Genomic DNA, 22,704 nt, shown 5'->3' with positions numbered 1-22,704 from the left:
GTGTCCATGAGACAGGCGTCATAGCTCCTGCTCTCTAGGCTGTCCAGCGAGGCGCAGTCTTCCATGCAGGATCTCCCATTTGATGGGAAAGCTCTGTTTGCGGAGGAAACAGATACAGGGCTGCATGGAACGAAAGACTCCTGCACGACCCTCCAGACTCTGGGCCTCTGTGTCCCAGCTCCGGCAAAACTTAAATTCAAGCCGCAGCACACTCCTGCCCAGGCTGCCCTCCTGAAGTACGAGGCTGCGCATAAGAAGCAGCAGGACTATAAGAGATGCCCTCAGAGGCAGTCTCAGCCTGCCCCACAACCTGGGTCCTCCAAGGGCAAGCAGGCGGAGAAAAGGCGTTTTTGATGGGATGTTTGGGGGCACCCTGCCAGTCCTCATCAGGGATCTACCCCTAATAAAGCTTCCCTTCTCCAACCAGTTGTGTGCTTTCCTCCCGGAATGGTTGCAGCTGACCTCGGACTGATGGGTCCTCAACATTTCTGGGGGTTACACCCTCCAGTTTTCTTCCTCCCTGCCCAACCACCCCCGGTCCCTCCTGGACCCCTTGCATAATGCTCTGCTCGAGCAGGAGGTGGAGCGGCTCCTAGGACTAGGAGCGATGGAAGCGGTGCAAGAGGAGTTCATGGGCAAGGGGTGTTTCCTTATCCCGAAGGCCAAAGAGTGGCTCAGGCCCATCTTGGACCTCTGAGGTCTGAACCAGTACATGGTGAAGCTCAAGTTCCGCATGGTCTCCCTGACCGCCTTCATCCCCTCCCTGGATTCTGGAGACTGGTGTGCTGCCCTCGATCTACAGGACATGTACTTCCACATATTGGAGGGGCACAGATGCTTCCTCCGTTTCATGGTGGGACAGAATCACTACCAATTCACAGTCCTCCCGTTTGGTCTGTCCACTGCCCCCAAGGTGTTTACAAAATGCATTTCAGTGGTAGCGGCCTACCTCAGATGGCATGGAGAGATATTCCCCTATCTAGAAGATTCGCTTGTCAAGGGCATCTCCTGGTCGCAGGTGAGGGATCACATGATGCTCCTCCTGTCCATGTTCACCGCCTTGGGCCTATTGGTAAACAATACCAAGTCCGCAGAAGTCCAGGTCCAATGCATAGAGTTTATCGGGGTGCTCCTGGACTCAGTTGGCCAGGGCCTCTCTCCTGCCAGACAGGTTCGAGACTCTGAAAGATCTCATTGACTCAGTCACAAGGTTCCCAGTGACGACAACCAGGGTTTGCTTGCAACTCTTGGGTCATATGTCGGCGTGCACATATGTGGTCTGTCGCGCCAGACTCAGCATGAGGCCCCTCCAGCTCTGATTGGCCTCGAAGTTCTCCCAGGCCATGGACAGGATGGATAAGGTCCTCACTGTGCTGGGCTCTGTGATCACCTTACTATGGTGGTGGTCTGCCTCAAACAATATGCTCCAAGGGGTCTTGTTCAGGGACAGGGCCCCGTCGTTGGAGTTGGTGTCTGATGTGTCGGACCTGGGTTGGGGAACCCATGTGGGGAACTTCCAGACCAGGGCCTGTCAGCTCAAGACTTGACCCGACATATAAACATCAAGGAGCTCAGGGCAGTGCGGCTGGCATGTATGGCCTTCTACTCGCACCTGGAGGGCAAGGTAATCAGGGTCCTCATGGACAACACGGCCTCGATGTTCTATATCAACAGGCAAGATGGGGCCTGATCCTGTGCCACGAAGCCCTCAGGCTGTGGGACTTCTGTATATCCCACAACATCCATCTTGAAGGCCTTCCACCTACCTGGCGCCTGGAACGAGAGGATGGATCACTTGAGCAGAGACTTTTCTTCGCAACACAAGTGATCCCTCCACCCGGAAGTGGCCCACCGGCTCTTCCGAAGGTGGGGAACTCCCCAGGTGGACCTATTTGCAGCTCAGCAGAACCGATGATGCCCCTGTTCTGCTTCTGGGGGGGCCTGGAGAGGGGTGCTATCTCCCATGTCTTTCTCCTGTCTTGGTCAGGCCTACTTCTCTTCATCTTTCCCCTGTTTCTTCTAATCAGCAGGGTCCTGGAGAAGATAAAGTTGGACGAGGCCCGGGTCCTCCTGATTGCCCCAGCGTGGCCCAGGCAGCATTGTTACGGGACTCTCATGAGCCTGGTGGTTGCTGCTCCACCCGGACTTGCTCTCTCAGGACTAGGGCCATCTCCTCCATCTCACCTAGCAGCTCTTCACCTCATGTCGTGGCTGCTCAGTGGTTCGGTGGAGGAAAAAGGATGTGCTCAGAGCAGGCTCAGTGCGTCCTCCTCGAAAGTAGACGACCCTCCACTCACCGTGCTTATTTGGCAAAGTAGTCCTGGTTTTCTAGGTGGACGATGGACCAGAATGTCTCCCCGGTGACTGCCCTGATCCAGCTTATCCTTGATTACCTCCTCCACCAGAGGGCCCAGGGCCTGGCGCCCTCGTCAGTCAAGGTGCACCTGGCAGCCATGTCGGCCTTCCATCCACTGGTGCAAGGGCACACGGTACTTTCCCATGCTGTGACTGGCCGGTTCCTTAAGGGGTTGGACTGCCTTTTTCCGTATTCTAGACCCCCTGATCCTGCAGTGGATCCCAAACCTGGTGTTGGCTCGTCTCACGGGGCCCCCGTTCGAACCACTGGCCACGTGCTCCTGGTTGCAATCATGTCAGCCAGGCGAGTCTCGGAGATCAGGGCCCTTACCTCCGAGCTGCCGTATATGGCCTTTCGTAAGGACTAGGTCCAGCTCTGCCCACACCCTGCTTTCCTCCCAAATGTGGTCTCTGCCTACCATGTGGGTCAGGACATTTTTCTACCGATCCTCTGCCCCAAGCCTCACGCGTCCAGTGGGGAGTGCCATCTCCAGACGCTTGATGTGCGGTGGGCTGTGACTTTCTACCTCGAGCAGACTAAACCATTCAGAAAGTCCTCACAACTGTTCATAGCCTCGTCTGAGCGTGCAAGGGGCCAGCCGATTTCCACTCAGTGGCTTTCCAGTTGGATCACTTCATGCATCCGTTCCTGTTATGAGCTGGCGAGTGTTCCCCTGTCACTCATTTCGAGAGCACATGTCATGGTACAATTCCCCACTCTGAATCTTAGCATCCAAAAGATGGGGTACCAGCATGAATTCCTCTGAGCTCAATTACCAGCTTAGAACCTGTAGCGCTGCCACCAACCAGGAATTCCAGTGCCTGGTATACTCTGGTCCCCACAAAACCTTGCCCGGGGACCCCCAAGACCCAGAACCCCTGGATCTTAACACAAGGAAAGTAAACCCTTTCCCTTACCGTTGCCTCTCCCAGGCTTCCTCTCCCTGGGTTACCCTGGAAGATCACTGTGTGATTCAAACTCCTTGAATCACAAAACAGAGAAGACAATTCACCTTCCTCCCTCCTTCTCTTTCCCCCTTCCAGACTCTTCCTGAGAGAAAGTAATCCTAACACAGAGAGAAATCAGCCTCTCTCTCCCTCTTCCCTCCTTTCTCCCCACCAATTCCCTGGTGAATCCAGACCCAGTCCCCTGGGGTCTCACCAGAATAAAAAACCAATTAGGTTCTTAAACAAGGAAAGCTTTTAATTAAAGAGACAAAAACAGTAAAAAGTATCTTTGTAAATTTAAAATGGAATAGGTACAGGGTCTTTCAGCTATAGACACTGGGAACACCCTCCCAGCCTAAGTATACAAGTACAAATTAAAATCTTTTCAGCAAAATACCAATTTGAACTCCTTTCAGCCAAATACACATTTGAACTTCTTCCAACCAAATACACATTTGCAAATAAAGAAAACAACCATAAGCCTAACTCGCTTTATCTACCTAATACTCACTAGTCTGAACTTATAAGAGCCTGTATTGGAGAGAAACCTGGTTGCACGTCTGATCGCTCTGAGCCCCCAGAGTGAACAACAACCAAAACTAACAGCACAGCACAAAAACTTCCCTCCCTCAAGATTTGAAAGTATCCTGTCCTCTGATTGGTCCTCTGGTCAGGTGACAGCCAGGCTTACTGAACTTGTTAACCCTTTACAGTCAAAGAGATATAAAGTACTTCTGTGCTATTAACTTTTCTTATCTGTTTATGACAGCACACTTGACTCGGGCACAAGCCTTGTTGGCTGCCTTTGTGGCCCACACCACCATCCAGGACATTTGTAGGGCCGCCACACCGTCTTTGGTTCACACGTTCACCTTGCACTATGCGGTCGTCCCCCAGACCAGGGATGATGCTGGGTTCGACAGGGCAGTCCTCTGTCCTGGGAACTTATGAACTCCTACCCACCTCCAACAGATATAGCTTGGAATCACCCATTGTGGAATACACATGAGCAATCACTCGACAAAGAAAAGCCAGTTACAGTTTCCATAACTGGTGTTCTTCGAGATGTGTTGCTCATTTCTAATCCACATCCCATCCTCCTTCCCTCGTTGGAGTTGTCTGGCAAGAAGGAACTGAGGGTGGGGGGAGCGTGCAGAGCTGGCATTAGACTTGCTGGGGCCCAAGGCCAAAGTTCGAGCCCAACTGCCTGGGGCCAAAGCCTAAGGACTTCAGCCCTGTGTGACAGGGCTCAGGTTTTGGCTTTGGCCCCCCTGCCCAGGACAGTGAGGCTTGGGTGGGCTTACGCTTCTGTCCACCCTTCCAGAGTTATGTAGTCATTTTTGTTGTAAGAAAGGGGTCACAGTGCAGTGAAGTTTGAGAACCCCTACTCTAGAGTCTAGTTCAAATCAGTAAGTGACCCATGCTCCATGCTGTAGAGGAAGGCAACCCTTTGAAATCTCTGCTGATCTGATCTGGGGAAGATACCTTCCTAACACCAAATATGGTGATCAGTTAGACGCTGAGCATGTGAGCAAGACCCACCATCCAGACACTTGGGAAGGAATCATCTGTAGTAACTGAGAGCCCTCCCCCACTAGTGTCCCATCTCTGACCTTTGGAAATATTTGCTAATAGCAGTTGCAGATGGGCTGTACAACAATCTCATCATATCATCCCCTCCATAAACATATCAAGCTCACTCTTAAAACCAGTTAGAATTTTAGCCCCAGAACTTCACTCCTGTGATAGGTAGAAATGTGTCTAATTTCAAGCCTACATTTACTGATGGACAGCTTATATACACTTGTTGTTATGTCACCATCGGTCTGTAACTTAAATAGCTCCTCTCCTTCCTTAGTGTTTATCCGTTTGTGTGTGTTTATGTAAAAATAGAGAGAGAGAGAAATCATATCTCCCCATATCCTTTGTTTTATTAGGCTAAATGAGCCAAGCTCCTTAAGTCTCCTCATGTAAGGTAGGTTCTCCATTCCTCTGATCATCCTAGTAGCCCTTCTCTGCACCTGTACCAGCTTCGCACACAGCGTTCCAAATGAGGTCTCACCAGTTCCTTGTATATAATAGTAATGCTATCCTTAGTTCAAAATTTATATCCTGGATAGGACCTTAGATGGTACTACTGTTACCCAACAGGACATCCACTTGTCATGAACTACCGTTTATCCAAATGTGACTTTATCAGTTCAGAATTGAATGCCAAAAGTGCATAACTCACTGAACTCTGAATCCTGCAAGAAAAAATTCCTATAGTTAACAAAGGCATTGAAGTTTGGGATACTATATGTTAGGTGAAAAGCATATAGTAAAAGTTCTTCGAGTGCTTGCTCATATCCATTCCAGTTAGATGTGTGCATGCCGCGTGCACGTTCGTCGGAAGATTTTTACCCTAGCAACACTCAGTGGGTCGGCTGGGCGCCCCCTGGAGTGGCGCCGCTATGGCTCCGAATATATATCCCTGCCGACTGAGCCACCCTTCAGTTCCTTCTTACCACCCGTGTCGGTCGTTGGAACAGTGGAGCGCGGCTTAGCTGACCTCCACTTCCCTAGCTACTCGTAGTTCTCGTTCGTTATCGTGTATATAGTTATAATCCTTTTTATATTTATTTTTATATTTATATATATATATATATATAGAGAGAGAGTGTTATACGTTTTTTCTTTACTAGCATAGTTAGTTTCGTAATAGTTAGCGGGGTTTGGAGAGTAGCCCCTTCCCCGCACCCAGTGCCGGAGCCCATGCCCGGCTCACCGGGTTTCAAACCAGGCTCGGCCTGCCACAAGCTGATGCCGACAGGAGATCCGCACGACTCCTGTTTGAAGCGCCTCAGGGAATCGCACTTGACAGCTAAGTGCCCCATTTGCAAAGCTTTTAAGCCGAGAACAAAAAGGAGCGGGACTTTCACTTACCCCTCCGCCTTCGGCACCGAGCGCTGGTGACTCGGCGAGCAGAAGTGCCTCCTTGGCACCGGACCGCGCCGGTACTGCCAAGGCCTCTCGGCACCGGCCGTCGCCGGCACAGACGTCGACTCGGCACCGCTCCCTCTCTCCGAGGTCAAGAAAGCCTAAGACGACTCCTGCTTCCGTGCCAACTGCACCTCAGCCAGAGAGCTCGTTTGAGTCAGATTGCCTGGCACCGACACCTGCAGAGGCACCGATGACGTCGGCACCATCGATCCCGATCCCACGGGGCCGCTGAATCCTGTGCCCGACAGCTCCCCGGCGTGCGCCGTGGTTGAGCTCCCTGCTCCTGCTGCTTCCATGCCAACTGCACCGCAGCCAGAGAGCTCGTCTGAGTCAGATCGCCCAGCACCGACACCTGACGAGGCACCGACGACGTCGGCACCATCGATCCCAGTCCCACAAGGGCCGTCGAATCCGGTGCCTAACAGCTCTCCGGTACTGTGGTTGAGCTTACTGTTCCCTCCACGCTGGAGACATTCCCAACGGTGAGGGATCTCATTGCCAAGCGGCACCGTTCATGATCACGGTCCCGCAGATGCTCCAGGTCTTGTCAGCACTCTCGCTCCCGACGCCACTTGCAGTCCCGGTGCTGTTCTCCTCCTCAGTACCGGTCGCACTTGCCGCAGCGGTCAGTATCCTGTTTGCCGACCCGCTACTCTCAGCACCGTTCCAGCTCCTGGCACCGCTACAGGCACCGTGACTCCCGTAGCCGCTCCCAGCCTCGAGATCTCGGTCAGCCTCTCAGCACTGCTCTGGCCTCAGGTCCAGATCTCGTTCCAGGTACCGGTACGCCTCCGGTGCCGAGTTGGGCAAGGTCCGATAGAGACAGAGACTCTGCCCATGGCTTTTCAGCACCTCCATGGCCATCCAGACACGCATCAGTGTCATCCCACGCGGACAGCTCTTATGATCAGGACCGTGATTCTGATGTGCCCACCAACAACCTGAGAGCCCGTCAGGACCTCCTAAGGAGGGTAGCACTCAATATGGACCTCCAGGTGGAGGAGGTCTTGGAGGTAGAGGACCTGGTAGTGGACATTCTGTCGCCAGATGCCTCGCTAGAGGGGCCTTACCCGTTTATTCGGACCATCCAGGCGAATGCCAGTACTATATGGCAGTCCCCAGCCTCTATCCCTCCTGCGGCCAGGGGAGTCGAGCGTAAATATATGGTGCCCTCTAAAGGGTACGACTACTTGAATCTCCGTATTCCTCCCTGCTCGCTAGTCATTCAGTCCATTGAGGAGAGGGAACGGCATGACCAGCAGGCACCAGCCCCGAAATTGAAGGAGGCTAGGCGAATGAACCTACTTGGCCGCAAGGTGTACTCTGCAGGGGCCTTACAGCTCTGGGTGGCAAATCAACAAGCCTTGCTTAGCTGCTATAATTATAACACCTCGGTGGCGGTGGGTAAGTTTACAGAGCTTCTCCCTCAAGACTCCCGCCAAGAGTTCGCTACCCTCTTGGAGGAAGGGAAAAAGGTGGCCAGAACTTCCCTCCAGGCCTCGTTGGATGCAGCAGACTCAGCAGCCAGGACTCTGGCCTCGGGTTTTGCCATGAGGCACATCTCATGGCTTCAGGTTTCGAACCTCCCGCTGGAGCTGCAGTATACCATTCAAGACTTACCATTTGATGGTAAAGACCTCTTCGCGGCAAAGACTGCCCCAGGCTGCAAAGCCTGAAGGACAACAGGGTCCTAATGCACTCTCTCGGCGTGCATACGCCGGTGACCAAACGCAGGCCTTTCCGTCTTCAGCCACACCGCTGTACTCTGTGCCTAGCCAGAGACAGGACTTAGGCAGGCGATGCGGCCGAAGTGGTCGCAGACGACCGTCAGGACCCCAAGAGGGCCAAGATCAAGGTCCCTCGCAACCACCATCGGGACCAAAGACGAACTTCCGAAGGTGCGCCAGAGGGCGGCGTACCAGTTACAGGCCGGGATCCCACTCCTACTTCCTCCTGGCGGGGTCCCAGTTAACTTCAGATCACTGGGTCCTACGCACGCTGGAGTATGGGTACCACCTCCAATTTGTTCCAACCCTGTCCCTCTTCAGGGACCCCTCTCACGAGCAATTCCTCTTACAAGAGGTGCAGACGCCGATGGACGAAAGGGGCAAGGGGTTTTACTCCCATTATTCCCTAATCCCCAAGTCGAATGGAGGTCTCATACCTATCCTGGACCTGCGAGGACTAACTAGTTTATGATAAGGTTGAAGTTCCGCATGGTATCCCTGGGAACCATTATCCTGTCCTTGGAGACTGGTATGCCGCCCTCGATATGAAGGACACGTACTTTCACATCCCCATCATCCCTCTGCACAGGAGATACCTCCGCTTTCTAGCCAACCATCAGTACTTCCAGTTTACGGTCCTGCTGTTTGGCCTTTCTACAGCCCCGCTGGTACTGACTATATATGGCCGTAGTCGCCGCCTACCTCCGCCGACGTCGGATATGCGTTTTTCCGTATCTGGACAATTGGCTTATCCAAGGAGACTCTGAGACACAAATCACTCAGCATGTGGGCATCGTCAAGGACCTATTCACACGTCTAGGCCTGATGATCACTATAGAAAAATCCACTCTAGTTCCCATGCAGAGGTTAGACTTCATAGGAGCTATCCTGGACTCCGATCTAGCCGGAACCTGCTTACCACAGCCACGGTTTTAGGCAATGGCAACAATCATCCGAGGTCTGCAGACTTTCCCAACGACCTCGGCTTGCACTTGTCTCGGTCTCCTGGGTCCAATGGCTGCCTGCAAGTTTGTAACCAAACACGCCAGGCTATGCCTCCGTCTTCTCCAAGTTTGGCTCAACTCGGTGTACTGCCCGGACAGGGTCCCAATGGTCACGATAGTCACCATTCCCTCGAGCACCCTAGGCTCCCTAGAATGGTGGCTAACTCCCTCCCCGGTGTGTGCAGGGATGCCGTTCCATCCGCCCCAGGACTCAATGTCCCTGACGATGGACACGTCATCTCTCAACTGGGGTGCTCACCTCGGTCACCTTCGAGTTTAAGGCCTTTGGTCTTCTCAGGAGCTGGCATTCCACATAAATGTCCAAAAATGAGAACAGTTCGCCTGGTATGCCAGGGGTTCCAGCAGCAGCTGCAAGGCTTTTGTGTCTCAGTGTTTACAGACAACACAATGGCCATGTGCTACATAAACAATCAGGGAGGGACATGGTCCTCCCCCTTTTGTCAGGAGGCCATCCATCTCTGGGACTTTTGCATAGCCCACTCGATAAATTTGGTAGCTTCCTTTCTCCCAGGCGTTCGGAACACCGTGGCTCATTGACTCAGCAGGTCTTTCCAGTCTCACGAGTGGTCGATCTCCCCCGATCTAATGCATTCAGTTTTCCAGAAATGGGGATTTTTTCCCCACATAGACCTGTTCGCTTACAGCGAGAACAGGACATGCCAGATGTTCTGTTCCTTCCAAGGTCTCTCCCCGGGATTGATCTCGGACGCTTTCCTGAAGCCGTGGAAGGGTCAACTCCTTTATGCCTTCCCACCGTTCCTGCTGATTCGTAGGGTCCTGCTGAAACTCCGCAGGGGCAGAGCACGCATCATTATGATCATACAGGCAGCACTGATACACTACGTTGCTTGACCTGTCGATAGCCAACCCAATTACCCTGCCACTCCTCCCAGACTTCATAACTCAGGACCACGGCAGGCTTCGCCACCCGGACCTGCAGTCTCTTCACCTCACGGTGTGGCTGCTGCGTGGCTAAACCAGGGTAGCAGGAACCCTTCCACCTGTTCAATGTACCTGGCCGAGTGGAAGCATTCACCTCCTACTGAGGTCTCCATCCCCTCTATTTTGGACTACCCCTGGCCTAAGGCAGCAGGGCCTAGCAGTATCATTGCTGAGGGTACACTTGGTGGCCATCTCTACTTTCCACCAAGGCTAAGGTGGATGTTCTGTGTTCTCACACTCTATGGTTTCGAGGTGTTCCTCAAGGGCGTGGAGCGCTTATACCCTCAAGTACGCCGCCCATCCCCAACCTGGGACCTCAACCTGGTTTTAACCAGACTTATGTCTCCCCCATTCGAGCCGTTAGCGACCTGCTCGCTGCTATACCTGTCTTGGAAGACAGCTTTCCTCGTAGCCATTACGTCGGCCAGACGAGTCTCCGAGCTCAGGGCTCTTACGATGGTTCTACCGTACACTATGTTCCACAAAGATAAGGTGCAGTTACGACCACACCCGGCTTTCCTCCCTAAGGTGGTTTCGGCCTTTCATGTTAACTACACTCAACGCAATGGGGGCAACAATTGCACTCCCTGAATGTCCGTAGAGCGCTCGCATTTTATATTGAGCGGACAAAATTATTTCGTAACCCCCCTCCAACTCTCTGTTGTGGTAGCAGACCGAAGGATAGGCCTACCCGTTTCCTCTGAGGATCTCATCTTGGGTGATGGCGTGCATCCGCACTTGTTATGATTTGGCTCAATTTCCCCAAGCCACATCACCATGCCTTCTACCAGGAACTGAAGGGTGGCTGGGTCGGCAGGGGTATATATGTGGCGCCATAGCGGCACCACTCCAGGGGGCGCCCAGCCAACCCGAGTGTTGCTAGGGTAAAAATCTTCCGATGAACGTGCACGCGGCGCGCACGCACCTAACTGGAATGGATATGAGCAACACATCTCGAAGAACAACAGTTACAAAGGTGAGTAACCGTCTTTTCTCTGCCCCTTTTGTGCATGAAACTGTTCTATTTATACAGGTACTAATGACGAGGAGTCTGTTAGATAGAAAGGCATTGGCAAATATCTGGTGCTTGGCCTACTTCACATGAAGAAAAATTTCTAAAATTTGAACAGTTTCTTTTACTTAAGGTTCAGTTTATACCTTTTTAAAAATTGCATAAAGATAGTTACCATATACGTTAAAATAAAATGTTTACCAGCTGACTGAACACTTATAACAGAGACTCCACTCCTCCAAATAAAGTTTTATTTTGGGTATGAAATGATATAACTTTACTTACTTTGATGTGACGAGCATATGTTTCGTTTGAGCCTCTGTTATGGTGTTTTTAAGTAGTTTCCATGCAACTTGCAGGCATTTCGCTCACATTTAACTAGCTCCCTCATTTTTTGTAATTCCTCTTTTTGGAGTTAAAATAGGATAAAGAGGAATTTATGAACAAATGTTTAGTGGGAAGAAGGTTGGATTCATACTTTAACAAATGTTGCAGTTCAGAATGTTTAGATTTAGTAGATGCTTGATTATTTGGAGGGAGAATGAATGGTAATTGTTATATTTCAGTAACGTTCAGAAGCTGCAATCAGAATTGGGGGATTGTGCTAAGGCACTATATTAACATGTTGGAAAATAAGGTCCCTTCTCTAAGGAGATGTCAGCTTTGACATGTCATAAAATGGCTGCTATTGTTGCATGTTACTTCTCAAAAAATGCATTAGGACGAATAGGTAAACCTCATAGGGCACTTTGTACTTTAAAATACATATAGCTCTTAAGCCAGTATGTGTAATTCGTTTTTGGCGTTGTCCAGTGTCAAGATGGTGATCCTGTCCAAGTTAGCAAAATGATTAAAACCCCTTACTTAAGGCAGATTGAACCAGAAGAGGGAGCTCCCACTGCACCAGCCAGTGATGAAGGGGAGCTGTGGAAGAGCTCTCCTTAAGGTCCTGAAAAAGAGAAGGGAGGGCATGGAGCTTGAAAACTTGAAGATTTATTCCTTGGCTTAGTGCCCCACGCCCTTGGATCAGTCTAGCTCATACAGGAAACACTGGTAATATACACAAATAGGTTTTTGAGCATCATGCTTAATGTATATTTCTGCATACCATATTTGAATAGAAGAATGAGATGAGCATTGTAAATCCAGTCTACCACAAAAATTTATTTAAGGGACAGGCCAACTAAACATCATAGGATATTTTGAGGATTTTTAGAAGCTTGTTTTCCTTAGTTTATATTACTAACAATACTTTAGATCAAAGGTGGGCAAACTAAAGCCCACAGACCACATCTGGCCTGTCAGGCCATTTAATCCAGCCCTTAGCTCCCACTGGAGAGCGGTGTTGGGGATTTGCCTCGCTTTGGTGCTTCAGCCAGGGAGCTGGTTCGGGGGCTTCCCTTGCTCCACATGACTCTCAGGAAGCAGCCGGCATGATCCCCCCTCTGGCTCCTACATAGTACACCGAGGAGTGGCCAGGTGGCTCAGAGCACTGCCCCATCCACAGGCACCACCCCCGCAGCTCCAGTTGGCTGTAATTTCTGGCCAATGGGAGCTGCAAAGATAGTGCCTGAGGATGGGGCAGCACCTGTAGATGGGGCAGCACGCCGAGCTGCCTGGCCGCGTCTCGGATCCACACGGGGGACATGCTTCTGGAGCCTGTGCCCTTGAGACCTCACCGTGTCCCAACCCCCTGCCACAGCCCTGATCCCCCCCCCCAAACCCCTTGATCCCAGCCCAGAGCCCCCTCTTGTACCTCAAGCCCTTCATCCCTAGCCCCACCCCAGAGTTTTCACCCCACCCTATGCCCCAACAGCCTTCCCTATCCCTGATTCCCCTCCCACCTTCGGAACCCCTTGGTCCCAGCCCGGAGCACTCTCCTGCACCTGTCCCTCATACTCAAACTCCCTGCCCCAGCCCATATCCCCCTCCTGCCCTCCGAACCCCTCAGTTCCAGCCTGGAGTCCCTTCCCACACCTCAAACTCCTCATTTCTGACCTCACCCCAGAGCCCACACACCTATCCCCAATTTCATGATCATTCATGGCCTACCATACCATTTCCATAGCCCTATGTGGCCATTAGGCCAAAAAGTTTGCCCACCCCTGCTTTAGATAATTAAGGAATTTTTAATAATGAAATTTATTTTAAACTGTTTATTCTATTTAAGGTAGGCTAATCAGTTTCACTTTCATGTCCTGACAGACTGTCATAATTACAGCTCTAGCAAATTCAGGGTCCATTTTGGTCAATTTCACAGTTTACATCTGAAATTTCATGATGTTATAACCAGGCGGTCCTAACCCAAAAGGGGGTCATGGGGGTCGCAAAGCTATTGTAGGGGAGGTCAAGGGATTACCACCCTTACTGCCCAGCTCTGAAGGCAGCGCAGAAAGAGGCAGCACAGCCATGGAGCTTCATGCAGCTGGGGTAGGTTCCCGGAGATAGGTCTGATCTGACCCTGGGAGTAGGGAAGAGGAAGTCCCCCAGCCCAGCCAGGACTAGCAGCTGGAGCCCAGCGCACAGTAGGAGCCACCGGTTGGGGTGCCCCCAGCAGCGCAGGGGAGATCAGACCCACCTCTTCTACACTAGCTAGATATCATGGGGGAGGTCAGATTTCATGGTCCGGGATGTATTTTTCACAACCATGAGTTTGGTAGGGCCCTAGTCAGAATATGGCAGTACTTGAATTGTAGTAGTGCAGGGGATGTTTGTTTATAAAATCTTTCTTGTAATTTAAAAAAAGTCTTTTTTGAAACATTTCTCTTGATCTAGCCTTTTATAATAATATGCTTTTATAAAACTTAAGTATTGTGCTAGATTTATCTTAGCACAAAGATAGTATAGAATACGACATGGAAGTCCTTGCTTACCAAATGCTACCAAGTCTTGCCTACCAAATGCTAAAAAGACTACTGTAATGTTAATTCCTGTAATCTTCTATGCACAGTTCTAATTGTGCATTAATGAACAACAGTTAATCTTTCTGTTTTTCATCTAAACTCATGTTTGAAATTTTTTATGGCAGTGCTTAGTCCCATTAAAACGCAAGACCATTTAAATGTTTGGATGGATTTAATAATTGATAAGATTCAAAATCATGAGTTAGGCTTAAAAATGTGAATTTGGCCTAAAAATCACATTTAAACACACAATTTGGGTTCTTTTTATTAGCCTTCTGGCTTTTGAGCCTTTAGAGTTCATATTTTCAACCTTTTCTCCACAACTGTGAAGACTGGAAACTTTTCCTAATGGAACCTAAGAGTCTTACTTAGTAACATGACTCCAGGAGCTGGGTCTTTAAGAAAACAAGTCTTGTTGTATTTGGTGGTGGTTTTTTTTTTTAAAGGAACTTGACATCACTATAATTTTTCAAGATACCATCTATGCAGTTTTTGCTTCTCTAGCTTAGCTTTTTAGTAAGAAACTAGAGAAACTTGTCCGATCAGCCAGAGTGGGGTAGGGTTCAAACCAGGCTTCCCTACTCACCATTATGCATCATCTCCTGCAGAGTGTAAATGTTTCCAAGACGACGTTGCGTTGCTTAGATAATCAAGAGCCAGTTTCCTAGTAGCCCATCTTTGTCCTGTTTGGTCCTGAATTAAGATGGGTAGAATTTGACATTAGTTACTTTTTGATAGGATTGGGTGGTCATTCAAATTAATGCTTTTTGGATTTCAGGCATATCACACTTCCTAACGTGTTTAAAATAATTTAATCCACTCATTGAAGTTAAAATTCTTTCTTTATAGATTTATAAACTTGATGCGTAATGAATGTTCTCCATTTTTCTGTTTCACCTCTCTAACGATAAGCCAAATTATGACAGCTCTGTCACATTACTTGTATGTTCCTATTCTGAAATGTTGTTACCTTTATTTCAGAATAAATATTTAAACAAGGCAAAGCATAGATTCCTCATTCAAGGTTATGTCAATGCTAGGTTTGAAATTCAGTAGCAGTCAGTTTTCAGTTATCCAAGAGGAGGAAAAAAACATGAGTAGAAACCTTTATTTTCTTTTGCCATAAGTGCTGGATAAATTCTGGAACTTTCTAAATTCATTTTCTCTTTTTGGTGGAGATCAAGCATGAGAGTAGTTCTCTCTCCTCCTCACAAAAAATGAAAAGTAATATAAGGCACTTTTAGAATAAGTGTCTTCTCAGCCATGTAACTGTATCATTGCTACTGAACTGCCATAATCGCACATTTGAAGCTAACTGCCAAGTAACTTCAACTACCTTAGGAATTTTTGAGGTGCTCACTTTTGTCTTTGAGTAATAAACACAAAAATGTGCTGCCTCCCTCTATGCACTGCAGCTCTGACAGTATCTTGGGGATTGGAGGATGAGATGAGAAATAGAAATTGCTTTGGGGATTTACTTAAACCTGAAAAGAGAATGTATTTGAAAACAAGCAAAAAAAATTGTTGGTTTAAAAAAAAAATTGAAAATGCAGATCTGTATGCTAGTGTTCATTAATCTGAAAGCCATGAGTAAAGCTTCCTTTTGTTGTGAGTGAAAGAAGTATTTTTTTTAAATGGTAAAATGATAGATAGTATGGCAACATTAAATTTAATAAACACATTTTAGTGGCCAGTATAATCAGTGTTCTTTCTGCAATCTGCTAGAAATGTTTTGGTACATTCACCTGTAGGAAAAAATAAAGAATTCCCACTTGCTTTTAAAGCATGTTTAGGGCTTCACTGAAAAATTCAGAGAATCTAAATGTAATTTGTGTGTAACTTATTCCAAAGCTCAACACATTTTAAGAAGATGAACTTAAATGCTGTACTGAAAGTGTTTTTTTTAAAGCTAATTCTGCTACAGCATGCAATACAGAAGCAATTTATTAGGTTTTAATTTCCTGTAGTTAGCCTTTACCAGTCAGCATGAGAAAATGATCTTTCACCATTTTCACAGTGAACTCGTACGCATAAACTAATTCCAGTATATGCCAGATGTGGGAAATATTCTCTGCTAGCCTTCTGAAAGTCAGTGTTATCTTCTGTCCTCTTTAATTTCTCAATGTGGATTCTAAACACTGTCTTCAAAAGCTTATTAGCCTGAGACCACCCAAAAGCACCTAACTCCCACTTGTCTCCTGCGCTCTTTTCAATGTCTGTGAGATCAATTTGTCAATTACATCCACATCTCAAGCTTTTCTGTGCATATATGCAATAAGCAAAAAGCTGGTGAAAGTTGAATTTCATGTTTTCTGCTAATCTTATTTTTTCATGTCCAACATCCAAGTTTTGCATTTTCCATTAAATTTGTCACCATAAAGAAAATATTACAGCCTGGTTTCATGAGTTACCCTTTAACATGTCACATAAAACATAGATCACACCTGTTGATACACATGGTATTAACATTCTCTGAGCTGGGAAAATCCTCACTTTTACATTCCTCCAAACTTTTCCCCCTCCAAAGAAACAAATGGATTTTGCTTTAATTTATGGCCTGATCCTGAGGTGTGCCGAGTACCTGGGAATTGGCATCTTTCAGGATCATGCCCTGAATGACTGTACAGAGCTATCATAATTGTTTAGTGAGAGCATGTTTGTTACAGGCTACATAAGTGTAATAACTCGGTGATTCTTTGGTTTAATATCCCTGCTTCCTAAAATATAAAATGTACAGTATTTAGGAGATGGAATTTTACTCTTTAACTTTTTCATGAATCATACAGAATGCTAAAACAGATGTCGTTTTCTTTAAAAAAACACCCTTTTTTCCCCCTCTTACCACAGGATAATGAAAAGAGGACCCCTTTACATGCTGCTGCCTATCTGGGAGATGCAGAAATTATTGAACTACTTATTTTATCTGGTATGTTCTGTTCATGTTAATGAAAAAAAACCTGTGCACAAATACTTTAAATGTACTTTTTGTTTGCATAAGTTTATCAAGCTATTTAATGTGCTAAGAATTCAGTTGAAATTTGGGGATTTTTGTACTTAAACTTTAGTTTACAGACTCCTTAATTCAAACCACTGTTTTTAATAATTTTCAGTTAATCTGGAAAGTACCTTCTAGTGGTAAACTTTCTCTGTGATGTCTGCTATTTATTGGTAGTTTATAACCCAATTCAGTTGGTTCAAAAGTCTGGATTGAGCTATATTTAAAGGCGTGTACTTAATATCTAAATGTTAGCATACATTTTTTGCTATAGTGAATTTAGAAAAATGACTAGATGTTAACATTGAAAATGGCATTCAAAAGTGCTGATATTTCTACAGATTAAGAACATTATTTTTCTAGTTATCTTTTGCTAACTCATATACACGCATTTTTAGGACCTGATAAGAATGAAATAGGAATTTAAAAATCATTTTTCATGTTTACTTCTTCACTTGCAATACAGAATGCAAGTAGTGAGGCAGTATGTTCTAGTGGTTAAACCAAGAGATCAGAGTTATTATGCTAGCTCTGCAATTGATTCGCTCTGACCTTGAACAAGTCCTTAATAACCTCTGTGTGTTAAACCATCATGGTGGTTTTGAGGCTTTATTTGTGATTGTAAAGTGCTTTGAGATCCTGCAGTGGAAGAAATTACAGAATTATAAAGTACAGTAGAATCTCTTTAATCTGCACTTCACTAAACAATATACCTTATCTGCTCAAAAACTTCAGATCTTTTCCCACATCTCAGCTTTAAAAGTAATAGAATTTACTTTAGTGAGGTATGTTATAGGAGAGCTGGTAGCACTTCCCACTTTAAGATCCTATATTCTGTAGCTTATAACTTTGCAGGACTTCAATCATTTTGATTGAAAACTTCCATGTTAAATGTCTGCCTGAGGCTGATTTTGTTTTGGGAAACTTTCAGCCATAATGGTTTAGCCATTTGAAACCAAGATTAGAGAAAAGTATGTTATTTTGCCCATGTTAAAAATTGATGACTTTTTCTTTGAGAGGCTTGAATGCACCCCAAGCTTTGCACTAGGGACTTGAAATTTGAAAGGGGTGAGGGCCTTTGTGTCTGGTAGGGATGTGCCTTTTGCCACCTGTGTGAAAAATTTGGCCAAGTTATAAGCCTTTCAGAAACCAGAGTTCACACATACTCAGCAGAGACTTGGTAGAGCTTCACAGTTCCCTGAAGATTCCATCCATAATGGGCATGTTCCAGCCCAGGGCTGCCAGGGCTAAGAGGACTTTCCTTGCAATTTCAGTTTTCAGATGCTTGGGGCCGTGCCAGGTCCAGGCACCAGAACTGAGAGCAGCCAGCCTATTTCTCAGCTCTCTGTGCCCTCCCGCTGAGTGCAAGTAGCATGAAGGAGGAAGCTGCATTATTTGAATGCAAAAGGAAAAAGAACCTGGCCTGGAGGGCTGGATACGAGTAGAGTGGGACAGGGAGCCTGGTGGCAGAGTCTATCTCAGACTGCCTTGATAAGGAGATTTGTACTGGGAGACTGCGGGAAACAGGGAGGTGGGGGGGGGGGGAGGAACAGACAGAGACCGGATGAGGAACTGAAAGGGACAACTGGGACTGGCTGGGCAAAGAGCTGGGGTGTGTGTGGGGCGGGTGACATGGGACACCAAGATTAGATGGGGAGCTCTGAGAAGGAGATGGAAACTGGGGGCCAGTGGGGCTGGGGCTACAATTGGAGGCCAGAGGGAAGGGGAAGACAGATCAGACAAGGAGGTGAGGGGAAGCTGGGAATGGCTAGGTAAGGAAATTGGGAGTAGGGTGAAATGCCTGAGTGGAAACTAGGACTAGCTAGGTGAGGAGAATAGGACTTGAATAAGGAGAGAGAGAGAGCTGAGGCAGGTACAGGTTGGAGGGAATGGAGCAGAAGGGGGTAGATCTTGTGGGAATGGGCAGAACAGTCTCAGTCCTCTAGTGCCCACTGCCCTCCAGAGCCTGGCAATGGAGCCCGTGGTTCCTGAGTCTCGCCATTCCTCTACCAAGAGTTTCACAGATATTTGCTGACAGCGAAGTATCTCATCTGCATTTAATGTTGGTCCATGTAGAGGATGACAGTCTACTATTGTTACCAGTTACTCTGCTAAAGCAGCAGAGTTCTGTGTGGATCTAAATCTTCCAACCTTGCTAATGACCCATGTGGATATCAATATGATGACACATAATGGATTTTCTATTTTTTTCAGTTTGCTTTTTTTAAAACCCAGCAAATTACATGCACAAACTATGGTAAAAGAACATTATTAGGCTTGCAAAGTCAAGCACTTGAAAGATAGGAAATGCATAGGCAACCTTAATTCTGGCATCTGTAATTTGGTCCCATTGTGCATCTGCATTATGATAGTCTTTAATTACATGCCACATACAGTTCTTTCACACAGGACTTGTGCTTTCTTCAGTGTCCAGGATGGACCTGCTCTGAGGTTGACCAGAGTTGTGTAGTGAAGGCGACTGTCGTCTATAGGACCTCGCCTCATTTTTTGCAGAAATTGGAAGGTTGCATAGTGAATGAGGCAGGGGATTGCAGGAAGAGATAGGAGAGTCTGGTTAAGGCAGTTGAATACTGTCATGGGGAAATAGAGCCTGTCTGTGTGATGATAGGGAAGTTGCTTAAAAATCTAACTTTTTCACAAGTGGTCAGTAATTCCTCATTTCCTGGGTGTCTGTCTTAAGAACCTGCAGTTTGACTTGCAGAAATGCTGAGGACTTTCAGCTGCAACTGAAATCAATGGGTACTATATAGTATAATGTTAAGTACTCTTAAAAAAACCACGTTGTAGCTGTCTCAGATTGGGCACCCAAAATCAGTGGAAACTTCTGACCTTAATGTGTCCGTGCCTCAGTTCAGTACCTAAAATAGGGATTATTAACCTCCACTTTATGGTGGCATTGTGAAAATAAATTAATGTTTGTGAAACACTCACATAATATAATGATGAGCACCATAGAGACAAGCCCATGAGGAAAGTACTAATTCTGTCTTCAGAGCATGGTTTGAGTAGTGTGCAGTATATAACGCCTAGAGTGTTGTTTTCAACAATGAGGAGAAAACAAAATATTGAATAGCTGCTCGTTAAGTGAGCAGTATCTATTCTGAATGAAGGAGTCCTGTAGAAAAAATAGTATGTGATGATGTAATTAAAGACTGTATAATAATGCATATGCACAAAGGAGCTGCATAAAGGTTGTATAGACAATCTTAATTCTTGCATTTTCTAACTTTTGAGTGCTTTATTTTATAACCTTAGTATTTTTTGATGTGTAATAAATATACTGTAGTACATTTTGAAGTTCTGTAAATTAAAAACCAATCTACAATTATACTACATGAGCAATGTAAATTGCAAGGAATTTTCTTTGCTTTGCTATTGTTTCTCTTCAAATCTGATCTAAAGCCCATTTAAGTCAACGGGAATCTTTCCACTGATATCAGATCCTTACTTGTCAGTTTCCCAATCCTGCCAACAGTTAAAGTATGCATGTAACTACATAGAAGTAGTTCTTCTAAGTTCAGCGGGACTATACATTTCCGTAACTGTTTTTTTGGATTGAAGCCTAACTCACAAAATTTTGTAATTAAATGAGTTTTCTAGTTCTTAGTGTAAATTATTTTGGCTCTACTGTCACATTGTTATAGATGCTGCTGAAGTATGGTACTGTTAAATTCCTTTACTTCCCACACCCTCCCCCCCCAAAAAAAACAACCAAAACCAAGCACCCCATACACCACACAAATGCTAAAATGTCTTTAAAAATTTTTTTCACTCCCAGTTTTTTTTTTTTTTTTAGAAAAGAGTTGGTTTTGGAAAGTGTGTGATTTTTCCCCCCCCCCCTTACTTGTTTGTATAATTTGAATTTTTTTTTCTTTACCAAATTTCTGTAAGTGTAAGTACATTACAGGATCCATATTGTTTGTTCTCAGTGCATAACTGAGTCTTCCCTTAGCTCAAAGTTTTTCAAACTTTTAGCATTAGCAGACATGTCTTGAGCATTCTGCATTTGGGTGTTGAACACTAGGACACGTGTTCTGAGTAAACCTCTGCCTGCAGTCTTTATTGCTGTTATGGCTTGTCTTGGTTTCCAAGCCTGTAGGATGGGAGAGGCCTGAAATTGACAATGTTGGATACAAATTTCCAGCAGAGAGACAATATTTCTCCCATGACTTCCAGCTCACTTCCTGACAACCATATTTCCTTTCCTCCTGAAACAATACCTCTCAGAACTCTTGAAAGTAAGCTAGTCCCTAAAGGATTCTCCCACTTTGTCATCAGATGATGTCTCCTTCCTGCTGATGAACAGCCAGCGTGTCATAATCAAATTCTATTTGGTCTAAAAAGAATTAACTAACATCTCCAGCAAACATCTGTAAATTTGAAGAGAGGCTGAATAGGTGAAATAGCAATGATGAAATATGAAACAGCAACAACACATTGAAGGCACATGATGGTTTCATCACATTGCAACCAAGAATGTTAGGCATTGGACCAGCCAGCCTCCAGCGTCTTCCCAAGTGACTCAGCACTGGTTCAGTTGTCGTGGCTGTCTGCGCCGTGTGCCAGACTCCGTACCAGCCTGCCTGCTTTGTGTTTGCTCCAGCAAAAGCTGTTTGGAGAAGACCTCGCAGATTGCCTCATGCAGGCTGGAGGGATGTCAGGGCTTCCAGCTTTGTACATCTCAGCCTTAATATAGATCAGGCTAGAACATTGGCAGGAGACTGGGCTCTCTGGAAATGGGTGATTGGAAGTATCCACAGTGTTCTCCATGAGCAGGAGAATGAATGAATGAATGAGTAGGTGAAAAGAGATCTAGTGTGAATAATCTTAATAAGAATTCTTTGAGAATCCTCTGCATATTCCCACTCATAAGCTACGCTGGCTGGTGCAACTCAAAGTCATATAATTTAAAGCAGGAAGGGATCACCAAATCACAGTGGAATCTTCTTGTGGCAGTGCCCACTGAAGTGCTTGCATGTCCCTCTGACTGCTCCCCTCAGAGTTCCTAAATATTCTAAGGGATGAGGCTGTAAAAGGGTGCATGGTGCTCTGTCTCAGTTTCTGGCAATCTCACCAGCAAATGGACATGAACTTCTCTAGATCCCTCAGATCTGGTGCCTTCTCTCAACAATTTTTAGGGTCTTGCGTAGTATTTTACTCTTGGTGTGGTTAGTATAATTAGGAAAAGAATCTTTTGTTTAGGCTAGTTCTTCTTAGATTAGTTAAGTAGCTGTTAGGATTGGTTCTGTCTCAGTTTCATGGTGGATTCAGAGGCAAAAATATGTAGTTTTAAGAGCTGTGAATCATGTCAAATGGTCTTTCCAGCATCAGACACCAACATCAGGTGTTTTGCATGTTTTGATGAGGGCTACTGTCCTTTGAGGTGTCTAAGGTTTTCTGTCTGCATTAACATAAGAACAGCCATACTGGGTCAGACCAAAGGTCCATCTAGCCCAGTGTCTGTCTACCAACAGTGGCCAGTGCCAGGTGCCCCAGAGGAAGTGAAGCTAACAGGCAATGATCAAATGATCTCTCTCCTGCCATCCATCTCCATCCTCTGATGAACAGAGGCTAGGGACACCATTCTTTACCCTTCTTGGCTAATAGCCATTTATGGACTTAACCATCATAAATTTATCCAGTTCCCTTTTAAACACTGTTATAGTCCCAGCCTTCACAACCTCCTCAGGTAAGGAGTTCCACAAGTTGACTGTGCGCTGTATGAAGAAGAACTTCCTTTTATTTGTTTTAAACCTGCTACCTATTAATTTCATTTGGTGACCCCTAGTTCTTG

General features: G+C 46.4%; 1 protein-coding gene across 3 annotated transcripts in view; it reads left to right on the top strand.

Moving 5' to 3' along the window:
• ANKRD28 (ankyrin repeat domain 28) overlaps positions 1-22,704 on the top strand; it is a 231,056-nt gene that overhangs the window by 98,679 nt on the left and 109,673 nt on the right. For all 3 annotated transcript variants that reach the window (XM_050938325.1, XM_050938324.1, XM_050938323.1), the window contains one exon: positions 16,742-16,820. In XM_050938325.1, the coding sequence (XP_050794282.1) occupies positions 16,742-16,820 (79 nt within the window). The remainder of the gene's footprint in view (positions 1-16,741; positions 16,821-22,704) is intronic.

The sequence above is a fragment of the Gopherus flavomarginatus genome, chromosome 2 (assembly GCF_025201925.1).
Source record: "Gopherus flavomarginatus isolate rGopFla2 chromosome 2, rGopFla2.mat.asm, whole genome shotgun sequence".
Lineage (NCBI taxonomy): Eukaryota > Metazoa > Chordata > Testudines > Testudinidae > Gopherus > Gopherus flavomarginatus.
Note: the sequence above shows the minus strand (reverse complement) of the source record. Positions and strands in the feature narration are given on the sequence as shown.